The sequence below is a fragment of the Dreissena polymorpha genome, chromosome 6 (genome assembly GCF_020536995.1).
Source record: "Dreissena polymorpha isolate Duluth1 chromosome 6, UMN_Dpol_1.0, whole genome shotgun sequence".
Taxonomy (NCBI): Eukaryota; Metazoa; Mollusca; class Bivalvia; order Myida; family Dreissenidae; genus Dreissena; species Dreissena polymorpha.
Genome location: NC_068360.1, coordinates 66,184,165 through 66,205,389, shown reverse-complemented (window position 1 = coordinate 66,205,389; position 21,225 = coordinate 66,184,165). Strand labels below are relative to the sequence as shown.

The following is a 21,225-nucleotide window of genomic DNA, read 5'->3' as shown; positions in this document are numbered from 1 at the left end:
CGCCGGGGGGCAGGGCAGTATTCCTTATATGGCTGAGAAACCTTGTGAACACTCTAGAAGTCAAAATTTTTGCCCAATCATCATGAAACTTGGTCAAAACATTGATTCATTGATATCTCGGACGAGTTTGAAAACGGTCAAGATCGGTGAAAAAACATGGCCACAAGGGGGCGGGGCAGTTTTCTCTATATGTATATAGTGAAAACATGTGAACACTCTAGAAGTCACATTTTTGGTCCAATCTTAATGCACTTAAGCACTTCTTTGGCCGATGACAGTAGGACATCCTTGGTGTTGTTGGTTATGGTCTCGATGTCATTTTCTTAGATGTCCAGGACTGCAAACTTGCCACCTATCTGTGCTTGAATTACCTCTGTATCACTGGATCATTCAATTTATCCAAGTCAGATCTATTAAATGTTGTAACAATCGTATTAAACACAGTACATATGGGTTAGGTTGTACGAAAACTACACTATTTAAGAAGTAGTTTTTTTTTTAAATATGTCGTGCGAAAATGTAGGTAACCATTCCTCGTAGTCCTACTATTGTGTATTAAGGGTGATAATGACATCACCATTACTTTCAACGCCGGTTTACATACGTTAAATATTTCAGAAGATGCATTTGTCTCATGTATTATGTGTAAAATGCAGTAAAACAGAACATAACAGAATAGTTTATTTTGACTTACGCATTTGAGGCTCATCGACATTAACATAGATATGAAATAGCAACATGCGTTGAAGTACACACAACACACACACACGTCATTTTAAAGAACGGTTTATTTGAATTAACAGGAAATTTATATATTTAGTGAACACATTTTGTTAGAATGTAACTTGGATGAGGTTAATTGATAGTGATCACACAATGTTATGCGTACAATTTTACAATTGTAAAAATAATAACATAAATCTGACCTTTTTTCTGTATAAAAAATATTATTTTACTCTACATAAATATGTCATTTTCTTTTATTTTAACGCATTTTAAACTTAACATGGCTACATACATACATATTGGCTATATTGTTACGTGATTTTATTGTAGAGAAAATCTGTATTTTTATTTGATCGGCATAAAACCCTGAGCACATGTGTCTGATCTAGTGCTCATTAAATAAACTTGGAAAAAAACTACATATATGCTTATTGGCGTCATAAATATTTAGCTTATTATGAAAACAGCTTTTTTATTTTTAAATTTATGTTCAGTCATAAGCATATATGATACTTTTTCGAACTACCATTCTATAACAATCATGATACATCGGCAATCTCCGGACTCCTCTGTAAGGCAATAAAATTGTCTGCTGATGCAGAGTGATTCTATAACGATGGAAGGTCACTTTCGATGTTTGTCTGTCTCAAAAATTCATGTCGATGGAATCAGACTAAATGGTCTGTTGTACAACAGATTTTTAATTTTACCGCTTCAATATCATAAATACTGACAATCGCACAGAAATTTAGAAAAAAAACTTAACCTATAAATAAATCCATTTCTGTGTGCATTCAGGTCTGCTCCACCCAGCTGGTTAATGGGGTACCTCAGTGCATACATTGGAACAATACCGGCCTTGACCTGTCATTATTCGAAGTGGTTCTGGGCGGATGGTCTGACTGGTTACCCAACACGACATGCAGTCGCACGTGTGGAACGGGCATCATTTACAGGAGAAGGACCTGCAGCAATCCAAAGTATGCGGCACAGAGTATCGAGACGATTTTTATTATGACTAACAATTATATGCAGACAAGATACAATTACATGACTTAAGACTTGTATGAATGTATGAGGATCATAAGTGCTTCTTAATTACATATATTAATGTGTGTATATATATATATATAAATTATATTATATATTATATATATATTGCTGTATGTTTAAGTGTTATATATATGTATGCAATACACATTGTAATTTTATGTGTACATTTTTAAAGGACTAACAAGTTAAATAAATTGCATATTATTTTTTAATGTGATTGGTACTGTTCGTAAATTGTGTGAATGATTAATTGAACTATGGTGTTCAATTTTAAGTGTGTCATTAAGTTCTCATATTTTAGACCAAAGAACAGTGCATGGTGCGAGGGAAATGAATATGAATCATTTGTATGTAATACCCAGGTAAATGCCGTCAGAATATTTTTTTAAGACATGTTATATTTTTGTTCATATTTATATAAATAAAACCAGCCTAACCTAATTAAACATGAGACATGCGAATACTTGCTTGAAACGTATTCCTATTTCGATTTAGACTGCCATTGTTGTAAAACATTTCGTCCATATTCAATTACATTTTACCTTTTCAATACTTACTACCTTCATATTCTAAAAGAATCCAGCTGTCTATATGTTTTATAACAAAGGACTACACATTAAGAGGCGCACATTTTGGGCGCGACGTTCACACGGTTTAAACAACATAGGAAGCCCAGTTCGGATCGATTCGTTTGATGTTGTGTTTCATATTGTATTACATATCTAACTGATTACTTGCCCTAAATAGAAAACTACCAGATGTTAACATAACCATACATTTATATCCTGCTATTTTTTGAGTTTGTACATTGGTATTTTAATAAATAAATGTATTGCAGCCGTGTGATAATGACCCGGATGTTGAGAGTGAATTGAAAATTGTGCGCGCATCAGAGACATGCGCAACATTGAAGGCCAACAACGTTTACGAAAAAATTGGTTTAAATGCTTCCGTCTTCCTTGACAGCGGGGAACAATTTAATAGTTATGGTTAGTAAGAAATTAATTTATCATGGTAATATGTCTATGAATCATTTAAGTAACATATTCGTCACGCATATTACAATTTTATCATTGCTTAAAAATATACAACTGTACCCTTATCTTGCTCCCACATTGTTATAACTGCTCTATATAGATGGTTGACATAGTTCGTTGTGTTTCCGTTCCATACTTTCTATAAAACATGTTATTATTTTAAAATAACAAAATTATGATAATTGCAAGTTCTCACATGCTATCGTTTATATAAGCGTGAGTGATTTTAACCGATTCAATAATGTTTCATTTAAGGAAAGTGTGTAGCACAAAGACCGATATTTGTGCTTTAATGATAAATATCAAATGTGGAATGTTGAATTTAATGTTGAATAATCAATGTTAAATATATAAATAAAGCAATTTTTTTAAATGCTTTTTTAAATTATATGTATATCTTCTAAACAAGAGCATGTTCAATATATCGTGGCCAGTGTCAGGTACTTGTTGCCGATCATATTTTAGTTTAGAATACCACTTTTAGTATTCCAATACATCGAAATAGCTATTGCATTTAATTATTATATTTTAGTGACTATCCATATGTAATATAAAGATTCAAGTGAAACTCAAGGTGCTGGAGCAGTTATGCATTCTTATTACATACTATTTCGTGGACCTTTTTTAAGGCAAGTGAACAGTTAAACAAAATAAATGAAGCAAAATTACATTTTATAGCTACACAGATCATATTGAAGTAGTAAACGAGTGTTATTGTCGTTCATTTACTGTTCCATTTGATAATTTATCTTGTGTACATTCGCAGACTTCGGGCAGTGCGAGGTGAAGTGTAACAGCGTCAATCCTGTGTATTATTACCAGAGGTTTGGTCTGATGCCGGACGGGACACCGTGTGACCCCCCTGAACTCGACTCGTTTATAGAAACCAACAAACTCGCTCGGCGGTCTGGTCGTTACGGCCGATGTGTACAGGGCTACTGTCAAGTTAGTGTTATTTCATATGGTATATGATATGTTATGATATAATATGGTATGATATGATATGGTATGATATGATATGATATGATATGATATGATATGATATGATATGATATGATATGATATGATATGATATGATATGATATGATATGATATGATATGATATGATATGATATGACATGAAATGACATGACATGACATGATATGAAATGATATGAAATGATATGAAATGATATGAAATGATATGAAATGATATGAAATGAAATGATATGATATGATATGATATGATTATGATATGATATAATATGATATTTCACAATTAAGAGATTAAACATATTTGCTTAGATATTGCAAATGACTCTCGCTTTGTTTGTATTTGCAGATGTTTGGCTGTGATAACGTATCTGGTACAAAGGCGAATGACGAATGTGGGCTGTGTGGAGGGAATAATTCGACGTGCAACGTTGTAACAGGGGTGTTTAACGAGAGTGTTGCCTGTATATACTTCTATTTACTTTTATACGGTCGTTATGACACTTATAATCATATAAAGTTGTTTTAACAATAAAGCGACGCATATGTTTCAAGACACATGGTTCACTCTATCCAATCGTCGCTATAGGCTTTGAAGTAATTTATTGCTATATATCGTAAACCGTAGAAACTCTGGTTATGACACTGTGACTTTTCCTAAATACTGGGATGGGCAATAAAATGCAGTCTCGTTGAATGTTATTTACAGAGTGACGGAAGATTTTTTTTGACTTAATATCTGTAAACCAAATCTTTCGTTTCCGTCTGAAGCCAAAAATACGTTTTAAAATCGTTGAGACGGGCATTTGGTTTGTGAATCATGCTCGGGTAGGTGTGAGGATAGGCTAGTCCTCAAACCGTTTAAAACCTCAAATCAGGTGCAATGACCGTTTCAATGCGGTTATCCCAGGTTGGATCATTTATGCTTATAGTTGGTTTGAAATTGGATCATTTATGCTTATAGTTGTTTTAAAACTTTTAAAAGTAGTGGGTAAGAATACGGCGTCCTTGAAGTTGCTGAAAGAGTTCTGTATTAAGTTACTTTTGTTATATTAAATAATACAATATTGTGATTTGTGCTGTGTGGGTTGCAGTAAATTTATCATCGAAATATTTTTAATGATGTTATATTACAGTCTTAAGTGGTTGCATGTAGTAGAGGTAGCGTCTGTTATGTGGATGAAACATATTTACACCTATTTTGTTTAGAACGTAAATGTAGATACATCCTTAACTTGATAGTTGAGTATCAGTTTAGATAAAGCATATGTGTTTGTTAACATTTTTTAATATATCGCAAAAATAAAGGATTAATGAATAGGAAGCAACGGAAAAAGAAGCAAAACAAATATATTTCGTTAAATAAATAAATGTCGTAACATTGCGAATACATTGTCCAGACTTTGATTACATATAATGTGCAAATAGTCCAATGTATTTAAAACAGTTTTTGTTGTTTTTGGACCTCAGATCTCTAATGGACACAGTATTGAAAAAGACATTCAGATTCAATTATAATAGTACAGAACACTGGTCATTTACGATCATTGACGTATGTAAATCTTCCTTTTTCGAGTTTTAAATGATTAATAATATAATTTTAATCTACTCGATGCAATTCTATGTTTCTTTATGTTCTATATAATTCAAGTAATTTTTAAGCGAACTTATTTTTGAATGTAGTATAATGTTTAAACTTACTTTGAGACTTCAAAACAAGTTTTAATTTATACAACACGTATTCCTTGTTTCAGCATGCTATTTATACACTCGAGTTCATGATGCTGGTGTAACCAAACATTACTGAAACAAATTGAATCACGGGTAATGTCAACAGCATAAAAACCAAACACCATTGTAAATATTTTTGCAGGTATAATCAATTGTATATGCATTAAATATGATTTTTTTTCAAGTATTCTATGTTCGTGTCATTTTAAATTAATAGTGAAAGGCTCCTTATTTACAAATGTCATATGATATGAAAGATGTTTATTGACGGACCCCACGTATTTCCTTACATATTTGCGTACATTAAATCAACCACGGGCATATCGCTTTGTAATTCCATTTTTACCTCGTAAACATGGTTTATCTTGCATAAAACATATTATTTTGTAAATACGCAAAAAGAGATTATCTGTTTTAACATTTTCAACGATTTTCGTTATGGTACATAGCATCTATAAACAATATGGTTGATGTGGATAAAATATTTTTAAACAGTGTCAAAAAAAAATTAAAAAACGGGAAAACGTTTATATTACTTTAAGGTATGTGTAAATCTGTTACAAAGTATATGCAAAACTGTTGTTTAGGGCTGGTATACTAATTGGGCCTATCTTACGTGTTTATTGGTGTTACAATGAATTTTAAAATAAATAATTGAGTTTTATAATCTAAAATGATCCAGCTGAATAATTAAATAAATTGATAATATTGCTTAAGAGCCTTATTTATTCAGTGTTTCAACTGAACGTTTTAGTGAACCGTTATAGATATGTTTTACACCTAAGAACGTAACAAATCCACTCAATAGTGTAACCAAAGAGCTCACTTTGTTAAAAATAAATTAATTTATTCTTTTGGAACAAACACACTTTAGTTTTTTCCGACATTTAATAAAGTGCAAATACTAACGACATCATTACAATAAATCTGAGTTAAACTTTGCCGTATTCACTTAACGTGTTTGTTTTGTCTTCAAAAATAATTAAGATTGAGGAGGTCGTTTGGTGTTTTTATTACTGGGTTAAGTGTTAGATTGAGATTGTTGTAGACGCGCGTTTGGTTTGTGATTTATTCTAAATTAAGTGTTAGATTGAGATTGTTTTAGACGCGCGTTTGATTTGTGACTTATTCTAAATTAAGTGTTAGATTGAGATTGTTTTAGACGCGCGTTTGATTTGTGACTTATTCTGGATTAAGTGTTAGATTGAGATTGTTGTAGACGCGCGTTTGATTTGTGATTAAATATTGATTATGTGTAAGATTGAGATTCTTGTAGACTCGCGTTTTGGGTTGTGATTTATTCTGGATTATGTGTTAAATTGAGATTGTTTTAGAGGCGCGTCTGGTTGATGACCTATTCTGGTTAGGTGTTAGATTGAGATTGTTTTAGAAGCGCGTTTGTGATTACTTTTGGTGAAAGTGTTACATTGGCTTTATTGGTGTTACAATGAATTTTAAAATAAATAATTGAGTTTTAATATAAAATAATCAAGCTGAATAATTAAATAACTTGATAATATTGCTTAAGAGCCTTATTTATTCAGTGTTTCAACTGAACGTTTTAGTGAACCGTTATATATTTTTTTACACCTAAGAACGTAACAAATCCACTCAATAGTGTAACCAAAGAGCTCACTTTGTTAATATTTCTTTCATTTATTCTTTTGGGACAAACACACTTCAGTTTTTCCGACATTTAATAAAGTGCCAATACTAACGACATCATAACAATAAATCTGAGTTAAACTTTGCCGTATTCACTTCACGTGTTTGTTTTGTCTTCAAAAATAATTAAGATTGAGGTGGTCGTTTGGTGTTTTTATTTCTGGGTTAAGTGTTAGATTGAGATTGTTGTAGACGCGCGTTTTGGGTTGTGATTAATTCTGGATTATGTGTTAGATTGAGGTTGTTTTAGACGCGCGTTTGGTTGATGACTTATTCTGGATTATGTGTTAGATTGAGGTTGTTTTAGACGCGCGTCTGGTTGATGGCTTATTCTGGATTATGTGTTAGATTGAGATTGTTTTAGACGCGCGTCTGGTTGATGGCTTATTCTGGATTATGTGTTAGATTGAGATTGTTTTAGACGCGCGTCTGGTTGATGACTTATTCTGGATTAAGTGTTAGATTGAGATTGTTTTAGACGCGCGTTTCGTTTGTGATTACTTCTGGTGAAAGTGTTACATTGGCTAGCCCTCAAACCGGTGTAAACATCAAATGCATTTACAGTTTTACGACGGTGATACAAATGTTATCATTGTATACGTAATATTGTTGTTCTGTTACACAACTAGTAGATAATGACAATAATGTATCTTGTTACATTGTGTCTGATGTTTCATTGTTCTTTTTTTGTATTTAAAACTTTGCTAGTTATGCTTTTGCTATTCATCTTATTAGCTTTATTTTCGTGTTACGGTTTCGGGTTTAGATTCAACACTATATCATACAACCTTAAATTATAAGTAATGTACCAAATAAGAATATTACATAAAACTAAAATATATCAACAAAATTTTCTTTACAGTTAACACGGGAACGGTGATCGCTACGTTACCTTCTGGGTCCTTCAACATCGTGTTCTATTTCAACTATAACGATATGACATACAACTTCATAGGTTGTAAATATAGTTCAATTGGAGTTTATAAGTTGGCTATTGAATGATATGTGTATACATAGTTAGCAGATGCTATTAATGATATATGTATATATAGTTAGCAGATGCTATTAGTAAATATAGTTCAATTGGAGTTTATACGTGGGCTATTAAATGATACGTGTATACATACTTAGCAGTTGCTATTAATGATATGTTTATACATAGTTAGCAGATGCTATTAATAATATGTGTATGCATAGTTAGCAGATGCTATTGAATGATATGTGTATACATAGTTAGCAGATGCTATTAATGATATGTGTATACATAGTTAGCAGATGCTATTAATTATATGTGTATACATAGCTAGCAGATGCTATTAATGATATGTGTATACATAGTTAGCAGATGCTATTAATGATATGTGTATACATAGTTAGCAGATGCTTTTAATGATATGTGTATACATAGTTAGCAGATGCTATTAATGATATATGTATACATAGTAAGCAGATGCTATCAAAGATATGTGTATACATAGTTAGCAGATGCTTAATGATATGTGTATACATAGTTAGAAGATGCGATTAATGATATGTGTATACATAGTTAGCAGATGCTATTAATGCTATGTGTATACATAGTTAGCAGATGCTATTAATGATATATGTATACATAGTTAGCAGATGCTATTAATGATATGTGTATACATAGTTAGCAAATGCTAAATGATTTGTGTATACATAGTTAGCAGATGCTAAATGATTTGTGTATACATAGTTAGCAGATGCTATTGAATGATATGTGTATACATAGTAAGCAGATGCTATTAATGATATGTGTATACATAGTTAGCAGATGTTATTGATGATATGTGTATACATTGTTAGCAGATGCTATTATTGTGGAGTTTATAAGTGAGCTATTGAATGATATGTGTATACATTGTTAGCAGATGCTATTATTGTGGAGTTTATAAGTGGGCTATTAAATGATATGTGTATACATTGTTAGCAGATGCTATTAATTATTCAAAAAATAACTTAAGTAGTAATACAAACTTGATACAATTCATGGGACGTGTTCAGCACATGCATGTTCTTTTTTTAAATAACGTATACATGTTTTTGCATCTAGTACACCTATTAATTTAATATTCAATGGTAAATATTATAATTAAATACGCCAAATATCGTTTCAAGAGTATGCGTCCGACATTAAATAACACTGCTTAACTTACATTCCGTCAAAAATAGGAAGTATATGTGGGTGATTTTTGTAGAGTTATATAGCATGGAGAACAGGGGTGTAATGACGTTAAGCTACGTGCGTCTGACAAACCCGTTCAACTATGCAGGGAGCTACTGGTATGGTAACTTCAGAACACAATTCCTGTACACTGAGGGTCCTATATCACGACCAGTTGTCATTAAGGTACGCGTGTTCATGTCTAATAGTACACACTCTTAAAAATGTTAGTAAAAGTAGCAATAGAAATTGAAACCTTAACATAATAGAAAAACATCCGAATAATCATGCAGCTAGCTGTAACATATCAAATGTAGGTTCAACACATTTTGAAACAAAATAATTCAATTAATCCCGGTATATTTAAACACATCTTTGTCGAAACAAGTGTTGTCCGGAAGAAATAACATTGCACAGTGATTGAACATTAGAGTTAAAGTCCCAGTTCGCGGAATAGATCGTTGTTTTGCATATAAATCGTATAGCGAAAAAAAATACATAAATTCATTGAAATATATTTTTATCGAGGTTGACATCGAACACCTGGTCAAAATCGAGTTTGAATCAATAAAATAATATATAAATTATCATAAATACATGAAATAGGCGAAAATCATTGCAACGTCGCGAGTTATGCAAATTATATCTATATTTAGTTTTCGCTAAACAGTATTAGCATATGGAAGATCAATACATAGATTTAGCAAAACCTTAGCGTTGCAACTCAGTTTCCATCTGTAACAGATGTATTTACATTTGTTCTTACCTTATCTCCGCTAAATTGGCCCGTATCCGCAATTTTGTTTGTTTAGGTTTGAATTAACGTGTCGAATTATTAATATTAATTAGGTCGTTTTCGTACTTTTCTGTACTCGACCCCAAAATAAAAATCGCTATATAGTTTGTTTTTTAACCGATTTCAACCAGATTTTCAGTGATATCCTCAATAAAAACACGTTTTCTTACGATTCTGCCCATATATATAATTCCGCGAACGGAGACTTTAACACACACAACAACCCAAATGCTCTATGTTTTGCAATGTCTTATTGGCGGTCGAACTAACGCCTACATACATCGCACACTTTAGAAGCCTCCAATATCGTTTATAATAATGCGAATGTGCATTTGCTTGTCCATGTCATTCAGAGAGTTGAACACGTTCGTAGATTGATCCGCCCCTCACAAAGAGCTTCAGGATAACATCATTGTGTAACAAATAAATACAAAGAGCTTCAGGACAACATCATTTTATAACAAATAAATAGTATACTTCTACTTTTTAACGTATTCAGTGTAAGGTATTTTGCTGTACATTTACTTTTAATACTTTCAATATCATTTAGCCGTCCATCAAACATCTTTAGCGTGAATAATTGTTGCTTCAGTACGCAATTATTGTTAGTGTTTATGTTTTTTTCAGTTTGTCCAGAAAGGCTCGTCTCCGAACGTAGGAGTATATTATGCTTACTCCTTATCATGTACGAATATTTTCATATGACCTTACCGCTGCAAGTTTACTTACAAAAACATTGTTGTTTATAAATATTATTTAACAAATGGCTTTTGAAAATAGAATAAACAATTTAAAGCAAACCACTATGGCCCCATGTCATTCAGCTATTGTCCAATGTGTGGTGTGTTTTATGTATAGTTCCATATTTTATTCATGCGTAATCACTTGCCTAAAATAACGACCACTTGACAGTAACTTGTAAGAGTTTATTACAATATGTTTTTGATAATGTATTTATGTAACTGCATGCATGTGAAAATGCAACTTGTCTAATAATAAGTATTTCTTCTAGTGGATAATTGCACCGGTTCATGCGGAAGCTACGGCACATGGAACCAAACCCTATGTGGATGTCAGTGCAATGCCGGCTACTTTGGTAACTAAGAGTATTGCCATTACCGTTGTGATGTGTTGTTTTGTTATTGTTTTTATAAGAAAACGCTCTCCTTTCTAAATATTGCCAGATCAAATTAAAATTTAATGTCGATTTAAATCACCGCCTTTGTTCGTGTGTCCCATATTCAAGTGGATTTTCATTCTAAATCGATGTAAGACTTAGGTAATGGTTTGTTTGTTTCGAATATTGTGTCTTTTATGGTGACGTGCATTTGTTTCAGTCAATTAGTACCGAACTTAATTGTAGTTAAACGTACTCATTCGTTACAAGAGAAATACGGCCAAATCTTCGAAAGTTCACTTCCAGCCTTTCTTCTGCACAATTTTAAATTGCTTTAACACAGATTAAGAGTTATTCAGTCTCTGATGAGAGTAAAGCCTTTATATTCTTGATTTATGTTCCTTTGAATCCAATTCAGTTCTACTTTAACAAAATATAACTTATACAATCGTTTTGGTCCTAGCGTTATATTACAGATATCTCTTGACAAATACAAGCTATTTTATATATTTATTTTGTCTTCTTAAACCTTCCCTTATCTTTGCGCTAATACTATATTTGTATGAAATTATTTAATGTTTAACCGTGCAGCAATATAAACATGTTAATCGTCTGATCTTATGTAATTCATGTGCTGCATAAGCATAAGGCCGTAAAATGTTTGCAGGCGCTTCGTGCAATACCACATGCAATAAGATTTGCAATAACGGAATGAGCCTGATGTCGACTGTGTGCGGCTGTAACTGTCTTGGAAACACGTACGGAACAGCGTGCGAATGCAGGTATCTACAAATAGGAATAATAACACTTCATACACCTTATCGGGAGAGAAATCTCTTCCAAAGTCTTTTACACAGGAACGGTTCAAGCCTAAGAATGGTGATCTAATCGAGGCGAAATAAATATGGTTAAACAACAGATACATTTGAGTTGAGTTGTGTGTATTAAATACTAGTTTTTTAAATGTCTTTTACACGACTTTACCTAAAGGTCATATCTTTATTTAAAGGGGCCTTTTCAAAGATTTTGCATGGATTGAAGATTGTCATTAAATTCTTTATATTGATTAATTTATACATTGGACCTAAAAATCTCTAGTAACAAAACAAAAGAATTCAATTTAAAAACAAAGAAAAAAAGTAACCCTCAACTGGGGTCGAACCACTGACCACTAAAGTCCTGGAGTAAAAGTCTCCCGTTTTGACCACTCGACCATCCATGCTCATACTTTTACGACATGTATTATTTATTTATATAAGCAATCCTCGTAGTTTCACAAAATATAACGACAACAACAGAACTTTCCAAATTATTTAATCGTTTCGCGTTGCAACGCTTTATAATTTTCAGGTTTTGAACACAGGTGGGAGTAACTTACTCTGGATAGTATATGGGCCAAGGAGTCCAAGTTTTTTTAGTAAATATATATAATCGTGTTTTATGAGAAGAAAAACCCCAACCCCCTACAAACTTATTCCAAAAGTTTATATTTTCTTTGCAACAACTGTTTTAACCCTAAATTTGATTTACCTGAAAACGAAAGTCGCCATTACTCTTGAACACGGCTTAGCAGTGTATTACACTGACAGAGCCAGGCACAGAATCATCCAATGAACAACAACGACGCTTTAACAACTGTAAATAAATGAAAAAAACTTACTCATTTTGATTGTATTGGACTTAATTTTTTGGGGTAAGTGGCTGCATACGCATGCGTTATGTGACACGCCTCGTTGTTTTAAAGGAATAGGACGCGAGCTATCGATTAAGGGGAGAAAACTAAAAAATATTGTTTAAAAATATGTCGAATATTTATTCGGGTGGATAATAGGGCTCGAAATACTGCTTGGTTTTCGGCCGACTGTGAGTAAACGGCTGGACAGATTTCTTAGAGGTAAATTTTGTTTGAAAGGTTTTCCAATTACCCATAAGAGGACCAATAGATGATTTGGATTAAAGCTATTTTGGCCATTTTTTGCGGCCCGCGAAGACAGGTCTATGATAAATTCTAGTTAATGACCTTGTTATGATTTCAATATCAGAGGGTGTTTTTTCATGGCTCTTTGTCAATGTTTCTCTCATAAAACACGATTATATATATTTATTTGAATATATTGGGCCCCTGGGCCCATATACTATCCAGGGTACGTTACTTCCATCTTAGTTTTTGAAATCGTAAAAAGATGCATATAATGGATATTTTAGAGCATGGTAAATGTTCAGTAGTACTATTTCCTTACAAATAGCATAACTGAAATGAAAATTTACGAATCTGAAACAACTTTTATTTTTTATTTTGTCAATTTACCAAAACGTGAAAAGGCCCCTTTAATATGGTTAATTTGGAAAACTATAGGCTAATGATTGATAATTCGTTGAAACTAGTACATTTAGAAACGATATTTCTCTCCTAATTTTCTTTCGGCAATGTTATTTTCTGGCTTTGCCTTTTTATTGAATTATTGCTATGATTGCATTAAATACAGTTTATGTTTAAAGTTCAGAGGCACATTGTATTTTAAATTGGTTTTATAGTTGCTGTTATAAATAAATATTATATTGATTAATGGCATCCATACACTTCTAAAATAAGATTAGACTAAAAATATAATCATTTATCAGCATCCATCTTGAGTCTTACCTTTTACATAACTGCAAATAACTAAAATCATGGTAAAATAAAAGCGCCGAAGGCACTGCAATTGTACGATATTGCATAACCTTAGACGCAACTAAAAATGAGATTATCGCATTTTAAAACACAAGCTTAGATTAAGCACAACAATTACACTTGTTGAGAGTGTTTAAACGCAAATGTCGAGTTGTGTGTGCACTGTTTAGCATCGTATGAATGAATCGGAGATACTTAACACAAAATAACAGCATCATGTCTGTTTTTAGACTTTCTTAAAGTGTAGCAAATATGATTAAACAGTTGTATTATGAAAAACAGTTTATATAAAATCAAAATTTGCAATCACCGTTAAATTATTATGTCGTCGTAATATCGAATACCCTTTTACGCTACGAACGGAATTTCTTGATAAAAATTCCCTTTACAGATACCCGTTCCAAGACTATTGATGTAAATTCCCTTTACAGATACCCGTTCCAAGTGTATATTTCCTTTTCAGATACCCGTTCATAGTTTAAATGTCCTATACAGATACCCGTTCTAAGTGTAGATTTTCTTTACAGATACCCGTTCCAAGTGTAAATTCCCTTTACAGATACCCGTTCCAAGTGTTAATTCCCTTTACAGATACTTGTTCCAAGTGTAGATTACCTTTACAGATACCCGTTCCAAGTGGTAATTCCCTTTACAGATACCCGTCCCAAGTATAGATTTCCTTTACAGATACCCGTTCCAAGGCAAGGACTGTCAGGACTGCAAGGTTAGAACGTGCAAGAACGGAGGCACGTTTAATTCGACCGCGTGTCGGTGCTCATGTCCGCAGGGATTCGGAGACTTAGACTGCGGCTGTGAGTTAAATGTGTTTGATACATGTTCTGCGATATAGTTTTATGTCAGAAAGACAATAACTTGCTTCATTTTGAAAGAAGTAAACGTTAAATGCATACGCATTGGATCTTGCAAATTATTGTGTGTTATTTCACAGGTGTAGACCGTGTGAAACTTGAGGTTTCATAGTATTTAAAACATTTTTTAATTAAATAAGAAACACTTTAAACACTTTAAAATTTCATATCATGGCGTTCTACTATGAACCAATGTATTCTTTATTAGAGCAGGCAATACGGTGACTTTTTTAATTTGTCCAATATAATTCAAGCATCATGTCAAGACAAAACGAACACGACAACATGCGTGACTAACGTTGGGAAGGGCTGGTGTGAGTCGAAGAACGAACAGATGGAGCAGGATTGCTACATGTCTTGTGGACTTTGTGGTAAATGCTTGTACTGTTTCTGTGTTCAGTGTATGATGCCCAGTCTCTGTAGATAACCTTAATATTACTTACGATTATTCCAATATGTGCTTGTCATATATCATATACCTCAATCTGTCTCAATCTGTATTATTTTAAATTAATTGTGTACGATTTGTGTTATAATGTTGAACATTGGCCTTTGTATTGATTGATCATAATATTTAATACATCCGTTCCGTAATCAACCCTTATTTTATTTCTATTTTATTTTAGTGCCTGATCCAACAACAACAAGTGTAAGTGTGTTGATATTAAATATGTTTATTCGTACGTAAAGCGTCAATTGAATCTGTCATAAGGAAGTATCTCAATAATCCTAATGATCTACTGATATTGCATGATCAGAATAGATAACCACAATCAACTGTCTTTTAAATTATATAATTATGTTTCCTTCCGTCTTAAAACCAATTTTTAACAGCCCTCCACAATTTTTGAAAATGCGTTTCTAAGGTGTTGATCCATACTTTCTTTCTTTTTCTCATGTCTGTGTGCTGTGTTTGTGTTTTGCGTGCTGTCAAAGCATGTTTCTATAGAATATAAGGCTAATGTATTAGTGTAATAAAATGTATCAGAAGAGCTTAAGAAAACGTTTGCACTGCGAGTCTTGCTGAGCCGTGCAAGCTGTTCTGAGTTCTGAGACGAGTCGGAAAATGTAATGGATTGTTTTTAATGTTTTATTAAACATTTTTATTGATTAAAATAACAGAGCTGCTATCCCAACGCATTAAATAAATGGCTTTAACTTTGCGTAATGATATCGAATCTTTATGTGATCTTTATTTGGAACGCCTCTCAAACAAGATTATTGCTCTTATAATTATCCATACAAAAGCAGTGAAACAATTCAAAAATCCCTCAAATCGAATTGAACATCATTCCGATTATTAAAACCTCAAGTAGACAACAAAAGATTGTATTCACGTATAAATTGTTGTATTATTATTAAAATTACCATTTTACCTACACACAAATGGCTGCCGTAACGGTTAGTGCAAATGACGGATCCGATAGTTAGTCTTAGCAAATAAAATATACCGTTTAGACGTTAATAAAAGTTGTTTGAAACATTGTTCGACGAACTGGCATAAACATGTACATGTCTTTATCTCAGACATTTGTTGCAATAGCTATCTTCAACAAAGCTGTTGCACCAATAACATCAGCATTTGGATTGTCGTCAAGTGTCGTTATATGCTGAATGATATAAGCTTCCATAATGCGTTGTAAATCCATACATCATACGATCAATCCTTTTTGACAACAACATTTTTTTGTTTTATGCGGTTGATTCTTGGTGAATATAGTGTTTGATAATATCAAAGAAACGAGTTATTCATCAAAGGAATCACTGTTTCTCCATTTGATTTCGAAATGAAGACAAACAAGTTAAGACATTTATTACATGACTTACCAATTCTTCTAAACATTTTACGCAGCACTTGGAGCATCAGGTCATTTGAGTACATTCTACTAAAATTGATATTGAATATATAAATTTAAATTCGAACCATATATTCCAAACACTCAGTCATTCAAATTATATATTAATATAGTCCCCCTAAAACACACACAAATACTTCGTGCCGTAATTAATCTGACTGCGACTCAAAATTCCAGATTTTGCGCGTCCTTGAAATGAATGAGTATTGCTTTACTTCTATCAAAGAGCAACTTTGTATCGCATATTTACTATAAAAAAGTAGTCCGACATTATGGTGTCAGAAAAAAAAACCTGACTGTTATGAAAATCACGAGGACATGTTTTTTCTGAAATTAAATCATTTAGCGGTAGGATAAGTTGAGTTAATACTCTGTCAGATTTTATGGTACGTGATGACTTCCAAAAATAGTTAACATTCTCTCCTCATCGTGAAATTCCATTGTTTGTATGGAATATGTTTCAATCCTCTACAGGTTGTAACACAAACCAGCACGTTAAACGGTGGAGGACAAAACATTACGGTTTTCCGTTTTCCCTTAGTTTTGTCCAATGCACGCTTTGTTTTCATATACGTTATGTTTAATTTGTATACATAATCAAATATATTATGCGATAATTTATCATGTGTTACATCTGCACTGAATTCATACTTATTTGTAATTGCCTTTATATTAATATTAAGTCACAACTAAAATTATTTCAGACCACTCTGTCAACTTCTGTGGAGGTATTTATGTGTCCCAATATATTTTAGTCTCTTGTGCATCGCTTATTTTGTGTTATGTCATGTTAAGTGTGCTATACTCGTATATTTCATTACAAACCGGAATGTTTAGTTGTATCTTAAATCGCATATGCTATAAAGAATATTTGAACATTTGCGATGTAAACTAACCTTTACAATACACCAGCTGATTCTATTACTACATTTCTCTCCGTAAAGAGTGATAAGGATTTACTTTCTGTGCCCAAGTATTTTAAGATAAACGTATTTATTTCAAAGATGTCGCTCTTGGCGAATTAAAGTTTTAATTAATATTACAATTTGCATAAATAGAGAATACTAGGCTAGCATTGAATACAGAGTTTATGTTGCGAGGCTTAGAACGCCGGGAGCGCGAGCCTTGGCGAGCGCTTTCGGTGTTCGAGCCGAGCAACATAAACTTCTTTGTATTCAACGCTAACCTAGTATTCTATTTATCCCATTTTTTCAACGTGACATTAAAAATAAATAGATCTAATAACCTTAACAATAATTTTAATTTATTCTTAAAAGTGCTTTAAATCTAACGAATGCAACCATGCGTAGTGATATACAATGTGTTTGTTCTGGTACGCAAAATAGTCTTTAAAAAAAAATCACACAAAAACTGTACAACGAGAGAAAACATCACCATATGTCTCGATTCAATTTTACGCAGCATGCACATTTTAATACATTACGACCGCGAAAGGAAGATTTTATTAATTTTATTTTCGAAAGAAAATGATCAAAATCAAATATGGCGGCGATTGCTCCCGGCAAAATGATGTCGATGCCAACTTACACACAGAGTCGTTCTAAACATAAATTATCAAAAAACTACTCGCCTTATTTGTTCATGGACGCTGCAGATTTTGATGGCGTCTTGATCTAGCCTTTACATCCTTTTGTTTGCGATCCAAACACAAGATAATCCGTAAAAAATATATAAAGCTTTGAAACACTTGTTGCAAACGGGTTATTCTTACTGAATAGACTTTCTTTGATAAAATCACAAAGACAAAGTTTATTCATCAAAGAAAATACCCTTACGTTTACTTACTTCCAAAAGCAAAACGAATAGACTACTGAACCAAAATACACACCATCAGTATGCTCTACACACACAAATTCACATCAAAATAGGCACGCTTATTCTGAAAATCAATAACACGAATTAGCTAGATCTACATGTAGATATAAATCCTTCGTCTCACCGGTTCCATCCGAGGTAAGTAGTCCATAGAATATGGACTTTTTCATAATTACATCCACGAATCGATACATAGACACGAACAAATGCGAGTCTTCAATGTTTTATTCCCAGACATCGCATACTTGTTTCGTGTACACCTAAAGTTTACTAAAGATGACATCACACAAATGACGCAATAAGTATGTCATTTTATGACGCAATCAATCAGCTGATACATTTTCCGGATGGCGAAAAATTATGTCCCGCGACTAGATCTAAAGGTTGTAGGTTGTATTTATAATTTTAAAGCTAAAGTTTTCTCGACTCTAGAGTTTTCTTTCAAAAAATCATTCAGTGGTTGAATAATTTAAAAAGTAGTCCGTGCACGCGACAGGTATATCCCACAGTGTTGGAGACAGGCTAGTATATTCCACAAGCTGTTATACCTTCAATGTCGCGGTGAAAATGGGATAAAAATGATTGTGGATTCGTTTTGAGCTTTGCTTCGAGTTTCATGTTTATTACTTTACTATGACTATTTTCTTTAGACATCTCCACATTCCATGTCCGCATCTACTCAATCAACTACTGTTACGGTATTATTTAGTGATAATGTATACTCAGTCTATTTTGCTTGCATTGTTTATAAATGTACATTGTGTGGTGTACCTTACCGTTTTTTATTTAATTATATATTTCATATACTAGTATATCGGTCAGATGACGGGCTATCGATAACATGCATAATGATTTTAAATATATATTGTTATAGAAACTTATAGTTATGCATTTATTTAATGCACGGCAAGTTTTTCATTGTATATTACTCCATATATTCTATATTACTAGTATTTCATCCTATGTCTAAACGAGCCATATTTTGCATGCATAGTGTCATTTCTTATATTGCTTTATGCCAAAAACGTTACATTTGCTTGATAACCAGCATACCATTTCACCGCATATAAATGTGTATTAATGCATGGTAAAACAATACATATGGGTCGCTCTATGTGAAAAGTGGTTGAATGCGTGTTAGTTAAGTGTCGTCCAATATTAGCCTGTGCAGTCCGCACAGGCTAATGCGGGACCGACACTTTCCTCTTTAATGGTATTTTTTCGTTTCAAGAAGGTCTCTTCTTAGCAAAAATCAAGTTTATGCGTAAAATGTCGTCCCTGATTAGCCTATGTGGACCGCAAAGGCTAATCTGGGACGACATTTTACGCACATGCATTAAAACCCTTTTCACAGAGCGAGGCTCAAATGTGCATTAATGCATGGTAAAACAATACATATATTGAAAATGTTTGCCTATATCAAAACACTGCTTTTCATAACAACATCATTTACATGATTATTTACATTATTAAATGGATTTTGTGTTATTTTGTAAATGTGTATTACTTTAAGCACATTCCTTAGCAAGCATACAACAGGCACAAATATAACGGTATTGTGAAACAATTGCTTTGAAAACAGCTTTGTTTCTTGATGTGTTTTAATTCGTAGTCGTTAACTTAGTTATTTGTACACGGATTTCAACTAAATTACAATTTGCCAATTTATGACGTCATTTATGCAGCATATGTATTTGTAAAATTCCTTCCTTTGTGTGAACTTAGCTTGTTTACGATACAAATGTATTTATCTCAGGCAAAATGTTTCAACCATCATTCACAACAGGACAAACAAGTTATATGACATGTATTACATGACTTACCACTTGTTATAAACATTTTACGCAGCACTTGAAGCATCAGGTAATTTGACTGAATTCTACTAAAATTGATATATTCAATATCTAAATTTTAATTCGAGCCACATATTCCAAACAATTCAAATGCAATTCAAATTATATTATTATAATCCCGCTAAAACACACACAAATACATCGAGGCGTAATTAATCTGACTGCGATTCAAAATTCCAGATTTCACTCGTCCTTGAAGTGAATGAGTATTGTTTTACTTCTATCAAATATTAGTAGAGCAATTTTATATCGCATATTTACTATTTAAAAAAGTCGTCAGTTATTATGGTGTCAGAAAAAAACCTGACTGTTATGAAAATGACGAGGCCGCGGTTTTTCTGATAAAAAATCATTTAGCGATAGGATAAATTGAGTGAATGCTCTGCCAGATTGTTTGGTGCGTGATGACTTCCATAAATAGTTATCCTTCTCTCCTCATCGTGCAGCTGAAGTTCCTTTGTTTATATGAAATATGTTTCAATCTTCTACAGGTTGTAACACAAACCAGCACGACATACGGTGGAGGACAAAGCATTACGGTATTCCGTTTTCCCTTAGTTTTGTCCGATACACGTAATGTTTTCATTTACGCTATGTTTAATTTGTATACATCATCAAATATATTATGCGATGATTGTTCTTGTGTTACATCTGCACTGAATCCATTCTTTGTTTGTAGTTTCCTATATATGCTATTCACAATTAATATTATTTCAGACCACTCTGTCAACTTCTGTGAAGGTATTTATTTGTCAGTCCCTTATGTATCGCTTATGCTTGTTATGCCATGTTAAGTGTGCTATTCTCGTATGGTCCATTACAAACCGGAATGTTTAGTTGTATCTTAAATTGCATATG

General features: G+C 32.8%; 1 protein-coding gene across 1 annotated transcript in view; it reads left to right on the top strand.

The window, feature by feature from the left end:
* The first annotated feature begins 504 nt into the window (after positions 1-504).
* LOC127835759 (A disintegrin and metalloproteinase with thrombospondin motifs 18-like) overlaps positions 505-21,225 on the top strand; it is a 26,164-nt gene continuing 5,443 nt past the window's right edge. The window contains exons 1-17 of the mRNA XM_052362198.1: positions 505-519; positions 1,525-1,706; positions 2,081-2,141; positions 2,618-2,768; positions 3,583-3,761; positions 4,138-4,252; positions 8,047-8,139; positions 9,404-9,555; positions 10,793-10,850; positions 11,178-11,261; positions 11,950-12,064; positions 14,641-14,765; positions 15,077-15,193; positions 15,449-15,471; positions 17,383-17,406; positions 20,859-20,906; positions 21,085-21,108. Coding sequence (XP_052218158.1) covers positions 505-519; positions 1,525-1,706; positions 2,081-2,141; positions 2,618-2,768; positions 3,583-3,761; positions 4,138-4,252; positions 8,047-8,139; positions 9,404-9,555; positions 10,793-10,850; positions 11,178-11,261; positions 11,950-12,064; positions 14,641-14,765; positions 15,077-15,193; positions 15,449-15,471; positions 17,383-17,406; positions 20,859-20,906; positions 21,085-21,108 — 1,566 coding nt within the window. The remainder of the gene's footprint in view (positions 520-1,524; positions 1,707-2,080; positions 2,142-2,617; positions 2,769-3,582; positions 3,762-4,137; positions 4,253-8,046; positions 8,140-9,403; positions 9,556-10,792; positions 10,851-11,177; positions 11,262-11,949; positions 12,065-14,640; positions 14,766-15,076; positions 15,194-15,448; positions 15,472-17,382; positions 17,407-20,858; positions 20,907-21,084; positions 21,109-21,225) is intronic.